The 15,856-nt window shown below is 34.5% G+C and overlaps 2 protein-coding genes across 2 annotated transcripts; both read right to left on the bottom strand.

Annotated features, from left to right (window-relative positions):
• Positions 1-1,602: 1,602 nt before the first annotated feature.
• LOC132308351 (glucan endo-1,3-beta-glucosidase 1) lies at positions 1,603-5,384 on the bottom strand. The gene is made up of 4 exons (XM_059806415.1): positions 4,944-5,384; positions 3,454-4,734; positions 2,282-2,309; positions 1,603-2,125 (listed from the first exon to the last, which is right to left on the bottom strand). Exons 1-4 carry the CDS (start codon positions 5,020-5,022, stop codon positions 1,951-1,953), a joined length of 1,563 nt encoding a protein of 520 aa, XP_059662398.1. The 5' UTR covers positions 5,023-5,384; the 3' UTR covers positions 1,603-1,950.
• Positions 5,385-9,543: 4,159 nt separating this feature from the next.
• LOC132308342 (5'-adenylylsulfate reductase 3, chloroplastic-like) lies at positions 9,544-12,904 on the bottom strand. The gene is made up of 5 exons (XM_059806403.1): positions 12,704-12,904; positions 12,397-12,552; positions 11,944-12,070; positions 10,210-11,014; positions 9,544-10,119 (listed from the first exon to the last, which is right to left on the bottom strand). Exons 1-5 carry the CDS (start codon positions 12,795-12,797, stop codon positions 9,889-9,891), a joined length of 1,413 nt encoding a protein of 470 aa, XP_059662386.1. The 5' UTR covers positions 12,798-12,904; the 3' UTR covers positions 9,544-9,888.
• Between the last annotated feature and the right edge of the window lie 2,952 nt (positions 12,905-15,856).

Genomic DNA, 15,856 nt, shown 5'->3' with positions numbered 1-15,856 from the left:
TGTATGTAGGGGATGTAACCCACACACAGCCACGTCACACACCCCTGTGATTCCAAGCTCAAGCCTTCTTGCGATAATTACCTTGAGCTCACCCAAGCCAGGCTCGAGTGTCTCTCTTGCTCACACGAGGATACGGATCATGGATGGGCCGAAAAGGGGGCCTTTAACCTATGACCTCCTATTCTATAGGCCTAACCAAAGATATGATAAAGCCATGTGCCTCGACTGATATCACATTAATGAGCCTCATCTACCGCCGCTTTGTGAAAGGATGTACATTAAATGTATCGGTACTCACCCTGGAGCTAAAATACCGAGTTAACCCTATCAAGTCTAATAGGGTCATGATGACTAACCTACTAAGGTGGGTCGCCTCAGGGCTTCCCTCTCTAGAAACAAGCTCATGGCAAAGACTATAAATAGAGACCTCCATGCACAAGGACAGGAGTTGAGATTTTTAGCTAGCTTCCAGCTTCTATGTTTTAGGCTCTTGTTCATAATTCATCATACCTTGTATTTAGATATCACCCACTTTTACTTGTATTAATCTCTTATATTAAAGAACCCCCACAATGTATTGTGTTTGAATAATAATAATAATAATAATAAGAAAAGAGAGAGAAAAAGAAACAAATAAATATAAGTAGAAGGATATGGTATTATATATAGTAATGCTATCCATGACAATTGTCATTAGCGCTTTTATTTTTTTTATTTTTGTGCACCCTTATTTATTATTTATGAGTAAGTCATGATGTTTTTAAAAAATAAAGTTGATCAAAATCTAAATAATGTTCGTTTGTTGAAAATAATGTTTAATATGTTAATTATGTGCATGTAAGTACCACTGTTATGCACAAACGTACCTCTTTTGTAGCATGTGTCATTTTTTATTTATGCAAACCATGTCGGGGGAGAGCAACCATTTTAAGCATAAAAATAGTTCACATTTCCAAGATGACGTTTTTCATAAAAAGCTTTTTATTGCGTCTAATTTATTGAACCCTCCTAGTCTATCTATTTTTTATATATATTTTTTTTATCAATAAATTGATGTTTAATTGTTTATTAATAATAATACATATATATACAATACACATCATTAACGTAACTGATTTTGAAAAAAAAAAATTCCAACAAGTTGTAATTGAGATGAGAAAAATGAACATTTGCTTCTTTGCTTATGAGGAAGAGAAAAAAATCGAAGTTTAAAAGGGCAAACTTAGCATGCGAGGCTTTGAAATCCGGAGTCTTTACTTTGGCAAACGAAGATATAGTTTTCTTATTTCGAATGCCCTCCTATTTTTCTGATTTTGTGGCAAATAAAAAAATAAATTGACACATAATAGGCTCTTCATACGTTACAGTGCAAATAGGACAGGGACACCATTGTTACCCTAAATGTGGACTCAATTTCTCTCCCACACGTTTGACCTTAATTGAGACCACACCCCACTTGATGGGTCTATTATATCTCCCAGTGGCCCCAGAATCAATCAAGAGGAAGCAACCGTCTCCCTCATAATTATTAATGTTTAATAATATCATAAATAAATAAACAAATTGATAGTGAAAAAGTACATATGAAAACAAAACAAGGAATAATAAGAAAAAGACAACAAAAGAGTGATTGTGCATTCTTGAAATTTCATGTCCTGAAAGAAAAAGAATTGAATAAAGCAACCAAAACTTTAAAGGGTACAATTTGGAGCTCCAGCTTTTATCATCCCACCAATATATGATTTTCTCTCACTTTCCCTCATTTTCCCATTATTAAGCCTCAAAATCCTCCAATTCTCCTCTATCCTAGTGGTAGCACTCCCCAACATGGTACCATTTTATCATCACACCAACAAAATAAAACCCTATATGGTACCAACCCTTTGCAGGAATTATATTAATTACAACATTTTTTACAAAAAAGACTGATCTTGCAATCAAACAATGTGGTCATGGAAGGAATGAATCGAATAACAGAGAAAGAGTGACACCCAAGAGAATGTATGAAACCTTGTCCAACGCCACGATTTTGGTGTTGCAGAGGGTGATGAATCTTATTGTTGTGTTGGTGCCACTCGCCTGAGCTGAGTTCACCACCGTCCTCGTTTTATTGCTTACTTTCTTGCTGCATTCACAAATTAAAACACACACACATTGTTTTACAAAATTGTTTTATCGAAACACATTACAAATCTTGAGGGATTTTTGATACTGGGAAAATTCAAACGATGGGGACAAAGAAGGTAGTGTTGAGTACTAACAAACTCTGAATTTTGCTTACCTTCCAGGAAATATACAACTCCCGTGACCTGCAAATATACCCCACAAAAATAAATGAATTAAACAAATAAAGGAAAAAAGAAAGAACAAACATCAGAGGAAACCTGCAGACGCTAGACAGCACAAAATACACAAAAACTGATGGACCCATTTTTGCCACAGCAATAATACACAAACCGCATCATTTTCCTAATCAATCTCCCGAATAGATTCGATTCAATGTGCTCTGTTTCTTCCCCTCGTTAAAGATTCCCACTAAAATTCAGAATTCAAGTACGCGTAAAATCACAAAGTTAAAATGAAGAGCCAACAAACCTACACCCTAAGGGAATAAAATAAATACAACTTTTTACTTAATCGCAATTTATAAACGCGAAGTTTAAACCTCTTCCCACCGGGGCCACTGACATTTGTCGCAGATGGTATAACCTCTCCCCCTCAAAGTGAGGCCAGAGTTCGAGCCCGACAATGCGTGTGAGTATTTTACCAAACCAACAAAAATTATTCATTTGAGTTGGACAATTTCTTTTCTTTTTCTTTTTTTCATGGTCGGACATTTTCCTTTTGTTTCTATCAATTTTTTTTTTCATATATATTTTTCTTTTTTGTTAAGTATGGTAATATTACAAAAATCAAGGCAAGCAAAAACAAACTACAAGGACATTTTTCTTTTTCTTTTTTTTCTTCATATTTTTAGCCCAAAAAAAAAAAAAACATACCAGAATAACTAGAATTGCTATTACCACACTATCCTTCCAGTTTACAGGAGCCAATATGCTTGTGTCGAGTGGGCGCCACAGACCATACCACATCAGAAGACACTATGCCACTAGAGAGTGGTGAACTGTACCCTTTTCTTTAACAACAGGGCCTACCAAGTTAACCCAAAAAAAAAAAAAAAAAAAACAGTGGCCTACCATTACCAATTAAGACTACCATTAAAACCTCAAAGCATTACTACTTTGTGCCAAAAGGTCCACAACACTAATAAAAATGATCACAGTGTCATGTTCCCCTTCCACCCCCAAAACTCAAAATTTATCCCCAAAACAGCCATTTTTAACACTAGAACAACTTAATTCATACTAATTATATTGATTCATTTTGAAACAAATGTGTTATATTGATTGATTTTGAAATAAATGTGCAAAAATTTAGTAATGTAGAACTCACTTGGATCAGTGGTGGTGATTGTGGCCACACCCTTGAAGTCACAAGACCCTGCAGACTTCCCTTCCTTCTGGTAATAACTATCAAAAGCAAAAGAAGCATGGTTCTTCACATTATTAGGCTGGTAACAATCCTCCCCTGGCTGAATCTCTGTACAATTCGCCCGTCCCGGTCCACAAGCCCAATCCAATGCCGCCTGCATCGTCCTCGTATCCATGCCATCCATGGCCACACAGTATGTCTGGTTCGTCGTGTCATTCGCCAGAAAAGTCCCACTTCCAGACACATGAAGCAAGTACACCGGTGTCGAATTGCCATAGAAAAGCCCCCAATTCGCCTCGGACACCGGTGGAGACCTCATGTCCTCATTGAACAACTCGTATAAGTACACGCTGGATGTCATTTCCGGGTGGAGTGGAGTGCCACTTCGATCAAACACATGCTTGATCAAGTTCGAATTGTATGTGTCTGCATTGTCAATGGTTGCATAAGGCTCTTTGGTGTCACCCTTCGAAGGCCAACCCGATTCGGAGACCAGAATGACCACATCAGTGATGTTGAGGTTCTTCATAGAGAAATAAACTGAGTCAAGCATTGCGTCGAGCACATTGGTGTAGTGAAGCAGAGTGTTTGGATCCACCATTTCTTTGGAAGGTGTCAAGGGCTTAAACAGGGAATTATCCAAAGGGACAACCCCTTTGTTCTCCATAAACACATAGTACGGATACAAATTCATCATCAGAGGCGATTGGGTCTTCGACAAGAACTGGAGGATGGGGAGAATAATTGGGACGAGGGTTTGGTTGAAGAACGCCTGAGACGGCGGGAATGGGTCGAGAATAATCGACGCCGCGTGCGGCGTCGAGATCTTGATCTGGGTGTGCAGATTGGCGGCGACGAGAGCGCTGTAGAGGGACTCGATTGCCGGCATCAGCATGGGAGCGGAAGAGGGCACGGTGGTCAGGACCTCGTCGCCAACGGCGACGGCGGTGATGAGCGTTTGAGGATAGTACGCGGCGACGTTGCGGCCGATCCAGGCGGCGGCGGTGGCGTTGGAGGACCCAATTGCGAGGAGCTGGTTGTTGGGTACGCTGATGACGACCCGGATCTTGGTTTTGGCCAGAGCTTTGAGAATGTCTGCGTCCGCATCGTAGAGACGAACATGTGTTATCTTCTGCTTCTGTAGAAACAAAACCAAGTCCCCTGGTGACAGCAAATTGGATATATCTGTACCTATGTTGACTCCAACAAAAGGCTCATCTTCATCTTGTTGCGCTTTAATCTCTGCAAACGATACAAATTCAGTATACAAATCTGCACATATATATATAAATGGATATGTAAAGATTGATTTTTTTCAAATGGGTTTGTGGAAACAATGCTAATTCAGTATACAAATCTATACATATACATATATGTGTGTAAAGATTGACTTTTTAGTATACCAATCTATTAAAGATTGATTTTTTTGAAGTGGGTATGTGGGTTTTTACCTGGTAAGAATGTGGATGTTATAGAAGACAAGGAGATGATAAAGAGGAGAGTGAAGAGGGTGAGCTTAGAGTTCGCCATTAAAGAGAAGCTTGAGCTCTACTTCTTCTCTCATCCTCTGCTTGTGGTTCAGATAAGCTTTGTTGCATTATCTTCGGAAATTATTTGTTTTACTTTATTGGGTTTTTGTTGCTTGATTACAAGATGTACTGTTTGGAAGAAGAAAGAAGAGGACAGTGATAAGAGGAATCAGAGTGTTGTTGCAGACTGCAGAGTTACTAGATCCTATTGCTGACCAGAAGGATATATGATTTTGGGTCTAAATGACTATAATGACCTCCTGGACCGACATTGAAAGATGAAAGCGTCTTTGTGGAGTTTGGAGTTTCTTGCTTTACATGATGGTGGGTGGGAAAGGATTGGGAGGAAATAAGTACGATTTGTGAGGGACTTTTTGGTAGTTTTATGGTGTGGTCGGGAGTAGCATGTAGTTCTTCTGGATACTTGACTTGAGAGGTTCTTGAATTCCAGGCTGGCAGTTGAAGTTAGAGATGAAAATTTGTGTGTAATTAGCCCAACCACCCTTCAAGAAATGTCCTCTAGGTCAGGGTTCGTTTGGATGGTTTAGAGAGTTGCTTAATTAGTTTTGGATGAATATACTATTAAGTTTATTATCAAATATAGTATTTGAATTTCTTGATTTTTTTTCTATTGATAAACTAACAAAATACTAAATATGAATGAATTAATTTTTTTTTTTCGCATAACGAGTTGTTGAGCCGAGCTCGAGCAACCCTTTGCCTGTGACAAGCCGAACCCGAACACTCTGAAGCTCAGTTCAATTTGACTCGTTTATCGCCCTACCTAACTAAGAGTGTTATTATTTTTGTTTGAATGTGTTATTATCACAGTTCGTTTTGTCAATGTGAAGCAACTAGGAAGGAAATGAATTTATTTATTTTTTTATATATAACTTTTTGACAGTTTCATTTGATGAAAAGTGAAAATTTTGGCCAAAGGAAATTCCAGGGTTTGAAAACATTTATTTATTTTTAAAATAAAATGAATATATTAGTTATATAGTATCCATTGAAAGGAGAGTACTAGTATTCTTTTGTACAACTTTCATATTGCCTAATATTATTACATTTTCAGTATACCTTCCACCTTTCTTGTATAAATACACCCAATTTGAAAAACATATGGGCAAAAATGTAAATTCCACCGGCAGTGCCAGCCAAAAGAAGCCTAAAGCTTGAAGCATAGAGATGGTAAAGACCCGGGGCACTGCAATCAGCTGCTCAGTGAGTCACGAGGACACTATTCAAACTTTTGCATCACAAGTGAGCCACCACTGCCACTACAATGGACCCCATAAGTTTCTATCCGTTGGCATATTTTGGACTTAAATTCTGCCCATCACAGAGCATCCTGTCTCCAGTGGCCGTGATCGAGTCTCACTCTCCTTAATTTAGTATGTTTTAAAAAAAATTCTTCCCATCCGACACATTTCTACTAGTGTAAAGTCTAAGTAAGTTTCTAACCAACATCCACACATCTCATTCTATGAATTCATAACATCATCATAATACTAATAATCATTTTTTTTTTTTTTTTTCTCTTTTGTGCGTTTCTAATAATTAGTCTCACTCCTCTTAAAATATCTATAACAATGATTGTCACATGAGTTTAATAATAAAATCGGAATTTTTATCTAGAGTCTTTATTAGATTTGGAGTCGCACAAAGAACCAATGCATTTTTTAAGCATTACTCCAATCATTTTCCATACGAATATGTATGTATTGTATGTATTAAAGATGGTTACTGGGATGGTTCTTGCAGGCTGCTGATTTGGTTCAAATCCTTTTTTTACATAGAAATGATCAGAGAATTTTTAAAGGGTAGCTGCAGAATCTATATATATATATACACATATATATATTTAAAAGTAAAATACTGTTCAACTACCTAAGTGTTTGCTCAACTACAATATATATGTATCTCTCTCTCTATATATATATATATATGAAGCCAAAGTTTGTACAGTGTCATTATAACTTCTTCTCTTTGGTGGGTGTTTTAAATGGATAAAAAATTTCTTCTGCACAATAGTAAATCGGGAATATATTGAAATGCAAGTTTAACGTTACAACACTATTCTAAAGTGCATCAGTAATTTAAGGAGACTGATTTACTGTTGGGTAAGAAAAAAATTTAGTCTGTTTTAAACTGGGATAAGAAATTAGATTAAATTAAAAGGTTTTCCTATTAAAAAAATTAAAAGGACCTGTGATGATTAATTTAAAGTGGTCACAAAATAAAGTATTGGTACAGAAATTTGGTATCATTAATGCCACTGACGGCTTAGATGTATCGGTGAGCAAGTTAAATGCAAATATTCTACTATAATAGCAAAAAGTGCATTCTGCATAATTTTATATGTTTATTAGTATAACCTAAAAGGCTTTAAAAAAACAATAACGAGAAAGAAACAGATGCAACAACTTTCAGAAAAACAGGGTTTGATCATTGCTGAAGGGTCTTGCCTGCCTCCTCCATCTTTTCTCATTTTTTGCAACTCTTCTGTTACTTCTCAACCACCGACGAATCCGGATCCCCTCATTGGTTCTGTGTTGTTGGTACATCGTTAGTGCAAAAGATACAAGAAAAAATTGTTACTGCATAAGTGATGTAACGTATGTATAAACAATGTAATAACGTAAAACACAATACAGGGTGAAATGGCACATGAGAGGATCCGAATTCATCATGAAAATGTCCTACATTTCTTCTCTTTGACTATACTCATAGCTTTGACGTAATCTTGTGGATGAATAATTTGACTAGTAAAACCGCAGGTCGAGATAAATATTAAAGATGCAAGAAACAAAATTTTTTGAAAAGTATGCAAATTACTCGTGGAAATAAACTTTTTAACACAATATTCAAAATTTTAGTGGATGTTCATCACTTTTCCACCATGAGATGTACTTTTTTCATGATTCAATGAACTTTTCCTTTTGTATCCACAATTGATGTAGCAAATATTTGTGGAGTTTCCAAATTGTTCAGATGTAATTTTTACAGGCTAGGTTGGGCCAATATCAAGCCCACTTAGCCAACCCAATCTGTTATGTATGATTAGTCTTGAGGACTGAGCCCAACACTAGTTCCAGTCAATTCTTAGGAACCAACCCAAATTCAAACTTTTGAGTATACAATTAGTTCGAGTTTGATATATCAAAACAACAAACAAAATTTTGTAAAAATTGGTGGGCACTTTGGGAACGGTTGTTTGTATCATATTTGTATGAAAGGAGGGGATTCAGTTGATCATCTATTTTGTTTATTCAGAATTTGCTCAATCTGTGTGGAAGTTGTTAATTAGTTTATTTATTCAAATATAATTGGGATTATATTACTTCTTTTTCTCAATACAAAGCCAAAGTAAAACACTTGAATCACAAATTGGACAGCTATTTTCACTTTGACAGTGTGACATACATGGAGAAATAGAAACCAATTGTTGCCCCAAGGTGAAGGAATGGAAGCCTGCCTCCATTTTTGCCAACTATTTGAAGAGTGTTGTCACGTCCCGTCGTGGAATGTTATGTCATGCAATTGCCACATAGAAATAATAGGATGATGACATGAAATTTTTTTAACATGATCCTGACCAATCACAATTTGACACACAAGTAAAAATTTGAATAAAGTAAACACATTTATTTTTGTGTCGACTTGTAATTAGCCGGAATCATGTAATCTCGGATCATATAATAATTTCACGACGGAATAATTTGCATGACCAGAACATTCTAAACTTCTTACCCTTGTGTGAAGTTATCTAGTTATATACAAAGCATAAAACTTTCTAAAATAATATAATCATTTTAGAGAGATGTCTTGGATATTCTTTGGATCATCCTGCTACTCAATTCTAAATTACTATACATTTCCCATCATTCTAAACTTTCACCTATAGAAAGGGCAACCAAGCAACCAAATACTGATGACTTTGATGATAACTTTTTTACTCCATACTGGTAATTACGTTTTACTGCATTGCATTTGGATTTGAACAATTTTGAGTGTGATAAAGAAATTTTTTACTCTATAGTGGGAATTATGTTTTTACTGCATTCCATTTGGATTTGAACAAAATGTACCGGTTATTTAGAAATAACACCATTGCCTTTGGATTTGAAAATTAAGATGACTTAAATTGATGTTTCAGTATTATTGTTTTCATCAATAATTAAAATTATGTTAATTTTGTTGTGAATAATCTTACTTATTTTTTATTTTTTTTTTGGTGTCTGTCATAACTAAAATTGTCACTAAAAAACTAAAATTGTTTTGAATTATTTTAATTAAAATTGTTTTATCACTAGAATTATGTTGAATTATTAGGTTAATTTTGTTGAAAATTTATTTTAAATGAGACATTTGTATTTAGTTTTGTTTGATATTCTAGTGAAAGAAGTAAGGCATTCTAAATTACGTGTCTCAATTATCCAACACCCAAGGAAGATGGAGAAAGGAATGGTATCAAAGCCCCAAAAAACAAGGGGAAAAGTGGAAGAAATTATGTGACAACTTTAATTTCACATAACCGCAACAACTTTTTATTATTTCACACAAGCATTACATCCAAGAAAACATCTGTTTTCTGCCTTACAAAATCTATATAAAAGCCAAAAACTGCCCCCAGAGGGAACTCTAATCAATTGAAAGATAAAACGCAATATGTCAACAATATACCAGAAAACCCAAGGTTCAGTACTGTTTGTCCAGCCCAGAACAGAAAGAAGCAATAAAATTTGGGAGACTCAAGGCGCACTCCTCTAATGTTTGTTTTCCAATGTAGAAAATCAATGAGAACCTTGGATATCCACGGATGAGTTGAACTAGGGTTGCATAAACAATTATGTGAATTTTATTCTTATCTGAGGGCATTCACGAAAGCCATCAATGAATCGACATCTCTCTTCTCCGATGGGTACTTAATGGGTTGCGAAGAGTGTTTAGGGAAGAAAAGTATCGTGGGGAAACTTCCCAGCTGCAATTCTTTTTGTGCAAATGCCTTCTGCTCACCATCTGCCCTGAATTTTCCGACCTTCACACCACTCCCTGCCAATTTCTCTGCCAATTCAACATAAGATCCTTCCATGGCCTGCTCATAATTTAAACAGAAATTCGTTAGATCCAAATTTTACATGGGGTAACTGATTACTAAAACAATTTTGTTCAAAACATTATTTACCTGGCAAAATTGGCACCAAGGTGCATAGAGGACGACAAGCCAAGGCTCTTTCCTGTCCTCCAGCTTCACCAAATTCTCCATCCCTGTCCTATTCAAGGTTACAACATTTTGGGTGTCAAAAAGATCAGCAATTGGGGCAGTTCCATTTGTATTGGCAGCCCCGTTGCCATTGGCTTGGCCTACTTTTCCTTCGATATTTCCTTTGTGGAGGCCACACTCCTTGGCCTTGGCATCCTCCCACCACCACCGTCCCTCTCTCTCATGTTGTCCTGGTAGGACTGGCCTTGTGCATGGCTCACACCCAATTGAGACATATCCTTGCAAATGCAATGAGTTAACAGGCACGTTCATTGTCCGGAGGAAGTTCCAGATGTCAGCGCCATCCACGTCTGCAACTGGGTTCCACTTTACCAGGCTACCAGCCCCACCGTCCAGTCCCTCAAAAGAAGGGTCCACCTGTACTACGGGAATTTCAGACCTAGTACCCGGGGACTGATCTTTCCTTTGCCCGGTGATCCATGCACGTAAGCCCTTGAGAGCCCTCCTAAGGGGTCTCACCTTCCTCACACGGCAGCATTCCTGGTGGCCATCCTCGTAGAAGGAGAATAATCCCTTGCTCCTTACTAAGGCTTGTACTTCGACAGCATCTGGAAACATGTATTCAATGTGAATACCATAATGTTTCTCAACTGTGTCAAATAATTTATATGTTTCGGGGTTCAGCCTCCCAGTGTCCAGGCTGAATACCCTAAATGGTCGACCGGTTAGATGTGCATACTCGATCAAGGCAACATCTTCAGCACCACTGCAAAAGATGCATATATTTTCAGAAACGAGAACCAAACAGAGGGTTGTTTCTTAACCTCACGAGCATTATGTAACAAAGTAAACCAAAAACAGACAACAAATTGAATAATGCTCAATGTTTCATATATGAAATGAACATGTGTGAGAAGTGAGATCAACTGGCTGGAAGCCAAAAATTCAGCTTATAGAGTACCTACTCAGATATTCTACTCAGATACTCCGAAAAAATAAAGAGATGAACACAAATTTCATTTGAGAAAGAAAAGTAACAAGCAGAAGAAATATTCAGAGCTCGCAAATAGAAGAAATTGGTTCAACTTTGACAGTAACTCTCCCAGCATAGACTATTGGATGATTCATGAGTTCCTTTAGTCTTAAACTGAATTATAACGAAAAAGAAAATAACAATTTCATTCAAAATTAGCATCAGCTAAAATGAATGAGGTTAGTTATATATTAGACCATCCTACATAAACATGACATAACAACAAAACAATAACTAGCCCTTACCATCAATAAAAATTTGTTTTGTAATATTAGTGTTGATCAATCCCTAATCTCTGTTTCCAATATGTTTAATATCCTTTCAATTAATTTGAAAGATAGTCTAATTAAAAAATCACTTCGCTTCCGAATACCTACAATTACTAGCAGCAAACAGATAGTCCAACGAGTGAAGGTATGACATAGGTTTTCATGACTTTTCCATTAAAGAAAGGTAAATTATTAAATATATCATATTCTCGAATATTCTCAATACATTTGAAGGTAACAGAATATACAAATTAGATCCTTAGAACAAAGAATATTCAGTAAGCCAGTGACTTATTCATAATTTCATCTAACAACCAGCGCAAAACAAAATGTGGTAATTTAATTCATCAAAGAACTACTGTAAAGCATACATTTAATTCATCAAAAGTATACCTGAAAGCAATTGCTATGTCATTTCCGAATTTCTCAAGGGCTTTGTCAATAATTTCAAGAGGGGAAGCCTTTTCAAGGACCTTAGCCAGTTGCTCATAATCCTCCACCTCTACTCTCTCTACCACCTCTGCAAATACACCACAAGAAAAGGTCCAAACCCGTCATTTCACATCTTTCCAACTCTATATCTCTCTCCATACATACACACACACACACACACACACATAAATGAGTAATACTACAATGCCGAATCGGTTTTTTTTTTTTTTTTTTTTTGGTGACTCCAATAAACAGGAGTCTTTAAGATAGAGCATTGCCATAACAGTCGGTTATAAAAACCTATCAAAAAAAATTATCTTTTATCATATATAAATATTACTATTTAATATACACACATACATGTTATATTATATTTATATTTAAAGAGATATAATCTAAGTAAAATAAGCTTACCAGGAGAAGCAATGGTGGCTGCGAGAGATACAATGGAATCGTTCCGTTTCGACTCGGCATTGAGTGGCTTCACGGAGGATTTCCTCCGAGAATAACTCACAGCCGTCGATTGAAAATGAGGCCGATCCAACGGCTGAAAAGAACCGAACTGTAGAGCTGAAAACAGAGAAGAAAAAGAAAAACCCAAAATTCAACCATATTAGACTCTCAAACCACAAAAAAATCAAAACATGAAAATCAAGATAACAAATAACAAATCCAATTCAAATAATCAACAATAATGTGTATTAATTATCAAATTAAGTACCTTTGGGCGGTTGTTCATGGAAATGACTGGACCGGGAATAGATGGAACCAGAGATTGCTGCGGAAGAAGAAGAAGAAGCTACAGAGAATGCCATTGATTGATGAATCTCTCTACTTTCTCTCTCTACTTTCTCTCTCTATAATTAGTTTCCGTGAGCTTTTGTGTTTGCGTTTGTTGTTAATTTGAGTGTTTTAAACAGAGAAGAGAACGGAAGGGGGTTAAATACTGGCCCGAGAGAGGGCGGCCGTTTAGGTTCATTGAACCTGGACTCTTTTACGTCCGTAGCCCACCCTCATGTGTTGCGGTGACGTGGCGAGAGCCCATTGGCTGTAGCTCGGCGTCGTCGCTCATCTCTTTCGTCATGGCGAGCCGAAGAAAAAGAAAGACCGGTTTGACTGGACTTTTTAGTAATTTTTTTAATTTTTGTGAACTTTCTTTCGACTTTCCGGGAATTTCAATGGAACTTCTTATCATTTAAAAAAAGCAACTACTTAATTTAGGGACCTTCCTTTCGGTTAGTCGAATGTAGACTCCATTAGATTCAATGAATAAAGAAACAAGATACGAGGAAAAACAATATATTTTAAACAGAAAAACAATAAAGAAACAAGATCCTAAGAAAAACAATATTATTATTCAAATTGTTCATAGTTTAATAATTATTATTATTATTATTGTCACGATAATGAACTCTCACAAAATAGTCTTAGAAAAAAACCAAATCTATCTTTCATTTCAATCTTGGCGTAATAATCACTCTTATTTAAATTACTAGAATTTTGTGGAAAGATAAAACTTAATTTTTTTTTTACAAAAAAAAAAATAAAAAAAAATGAAGAAGAAGAAAAAGAAAAAGAAATTAACAACTGCACATCAAGGATATAATTTGGGTAGGTCAATCAGAATTTAATTCGGACTCAATTTGATAATTTTTGAGAAATTGAGCAACCATTTTTACAATTAGTAAAAAGTCAGTTCTAGTAGACTAGGATTAAAAAATCTCAGCACAATCTTAACTTGAATTTGCTGCAGTTGGGTTGTCAACAACTTTATCATCATTTTTATTTATTCATAATTTTAAATATCATATATATTTACAATCAAGATTTCCTTCTTTTTTTTCTTTTTTTGATTCTTTATTTATGTATATTAGCAAAAAGCATGTGTGTTATCATATTTATCTTTGTATCAAATTTCAATTGGTTACTCTTTGGAAGAGAAATTAGAGATATGAATGAATATATATATAACAAATAACAAAGGGTTAAAAATTGTTTAAACTTTGCCCTCTAGTTATTCCTCAAATTAGTTAAATCAATTTTTTAAATAAATATTGTTCAATATTACTACTCAAAATTTGAATTAAAAAATATTTAAAAAAATAAAAATACACAATCTTTGTAATATAACAAATAATCATTATAAAAATGTTAGTTCTTTAAATTCACTTGAGCATTAATTTCATAAATATATCTTTCATCACAATAACTATCAAAGCAAAGCATCGTACTAAAAAATAAAAGATATGATTACTAATTCATGAAATGTCTATAAAGTTCACATGCATCATGAAATAACTCAAAAAATAAAAATAGAAAAATGTACAATTAGCATTACCTTTATTTCGTTATGACAATACCTCCCATAAAATATTTCATTACAATAGGGCACTCTAATCTTGATGTAATGTGATTATGTAAGCTCCTGAAAAATTAATAAAGAAAGAAAAACACAAAACAAATTTTTCATTTTTGTTTGTGTCTTCTAAGACTTAAATCAAACACCCATATTTGATGATACAACTAAACCATCAAGATAGATAGGATTAAAAGTACCAATCGTGAAAATTAGTGTTTGTATTAGAAAAAATTAGGGAACCATTTTTCTTTTTATCTTTTTTTCCTTTCTTCTCTCTCTTGTTGAGCAAAGGAGTGAGATGATATATTATCTTCATCTAAATTTGCAACCACCAAAACAATTTAATAAATAATACTCAAAAAAAAATTGGGTGAATAAAAATTATTGTATCAAAATAGAAGGAAAAAAACTAACCATTTCAAGCTTTTTGCAAGAGGTTCTCATAATTTTTGTATTGCTTCAATCTTGTCTCATGATTTTTTTTGTCTCTTGCAACGAAACTGCACCACTTACTAAAAAGATTAATTTTTTTGATAAATCGGAGAATTAATAAATAAATAAATAAAGAGAAAGAAGAAAAGAAAAAAAAAAAAAAAAAGAGACAACATTTGTATCCAAGAGAATCAAAATTAAATATAAAATTCAAGGAAATAACTCAAAAAAATAAAAATAGAAAAATGTACAATTAGCATTAAGATTGCATGAGTTAGAAATCTTCATCTAAATTTGCAACCACCACCAAACGAAACAATTTAATACAATGATACTCAATTTTTTTTTTTTTTTGGGGTAAAAAAAAAATTATTGTATCAAAATAGAAGTAAAGGAAACTAAACTTTTCCAACTCTTTGCAAGAGGTTCTTGTAATTTTTGTATTGCTTCAATCTTGTCTCATGTTATTTTTATCTCTTGCAATGAAACTGCACCACATTTTACTAAAAAAATTAATTTTTTGATAAATCCGTGAATTAACACCAAAAAAGAGAGAGAGAAAAAAAAAAAAAAAAGACAACATTTGCTTCCAAGAGAATCCAAATTAAATATAAGATCCAAGGAAACAAACCATGAATGACAACGCGAAAGTTTGCAATGAGATTGCATGAGTTAAAAAGGAAAATACAATCATAAAATTAATTAAATTTTCAAGTATAACGGGAATTTGGATAGTGAAGCAACAATTAGTACAATGATTAAAATGGTCAATCGGTGTATCATCTTTAAAGAATGAATAAAAACTGAAATTATTCTATATTAAATACTATTTTTCTAATTTCATATATTTTTTTATTTAAAAAAAAAAAATTGAAATCACAAAAGACTAAATAAAATACGTTAGAAAAAACAAGAAAACAAAATACCAAAAAAAAGTTGAATTTGGTTTGGTCCATCCATTAACGGATATATAATGTATAGATCAAGCAACCTTCTTATTGGGAGATTTGATTTAATTTTATCATAAATGGTGACTTGTATTATCTTTAAAGAATGAACAAAAATTGAAACTTTAAAGAATAA

Source organism: Cornus florida, unplaced genomic scaffold (genome assembly GCF_030987335.1).
Source record: "Cornus florida cultivar Cherokee Brave unplaced genomic scaffold, ASM3098733v1 CherokeeBrave_3.0.0_Hap2_Chr01, whole genome shotgun sequence".
Classification (NCBI taxonomy): Eukaryota; Viridiplantae; Streptophyta; class Magnoliopsida; order Cornales; family Cornaceae; genus Cornus; species Cornus florida.
Note: the sequence above shows the minus strand (reverse complement) of the source record. Positions and strands in the feature narration are given on the sequence as shown.

Bases quoted from the DNA above. Each gene is read 5' to 3' on its own strand.
- LOC132308351 (XM_059806415.1), bottom strand. From the start codon at position 5,022: ATGGCGAACTCTAAGCTCACCCTCTTCACTCTCCTCTTTATCATCTCC. The intron at 4,735-4,943 runs GTAAAAACCCAC...TATCGTTTGCAG, and splicing joins AACATCCACATTCTTACCAG to AGATTAAAGCGCAACAAGAT. The intron at 2,126-2,281 runs GTAAGCAAAATT...TTGTGAATGCAG, and splicing joins AGTTGTATATTTCCTGGAAG to CAAGAAAGTAAGCAATAAAA.
- LOC132308342 (XM_059806403.1), bottom strand. From the start codon at position 12,797: ATGGCATTCTCTGTAGCTTCTTCTTCTTCTTCCGCAGCAATCTCTGGT. The intron at 12,553-12,703 runs GTACTTAATTTG...CTCTGTTTTCAG, and splicing joins CCATGAACAACCGCCCAAAG to CTCTACAGTTCGGTTCTTTT. The intron at 10,120-10,209 runs GTAAATAATGTT...AATTATGAGCAG, and splicing joins CTTGGTGCCAATTTTGCCAG to GCCATGGAAGGATCTTATGT.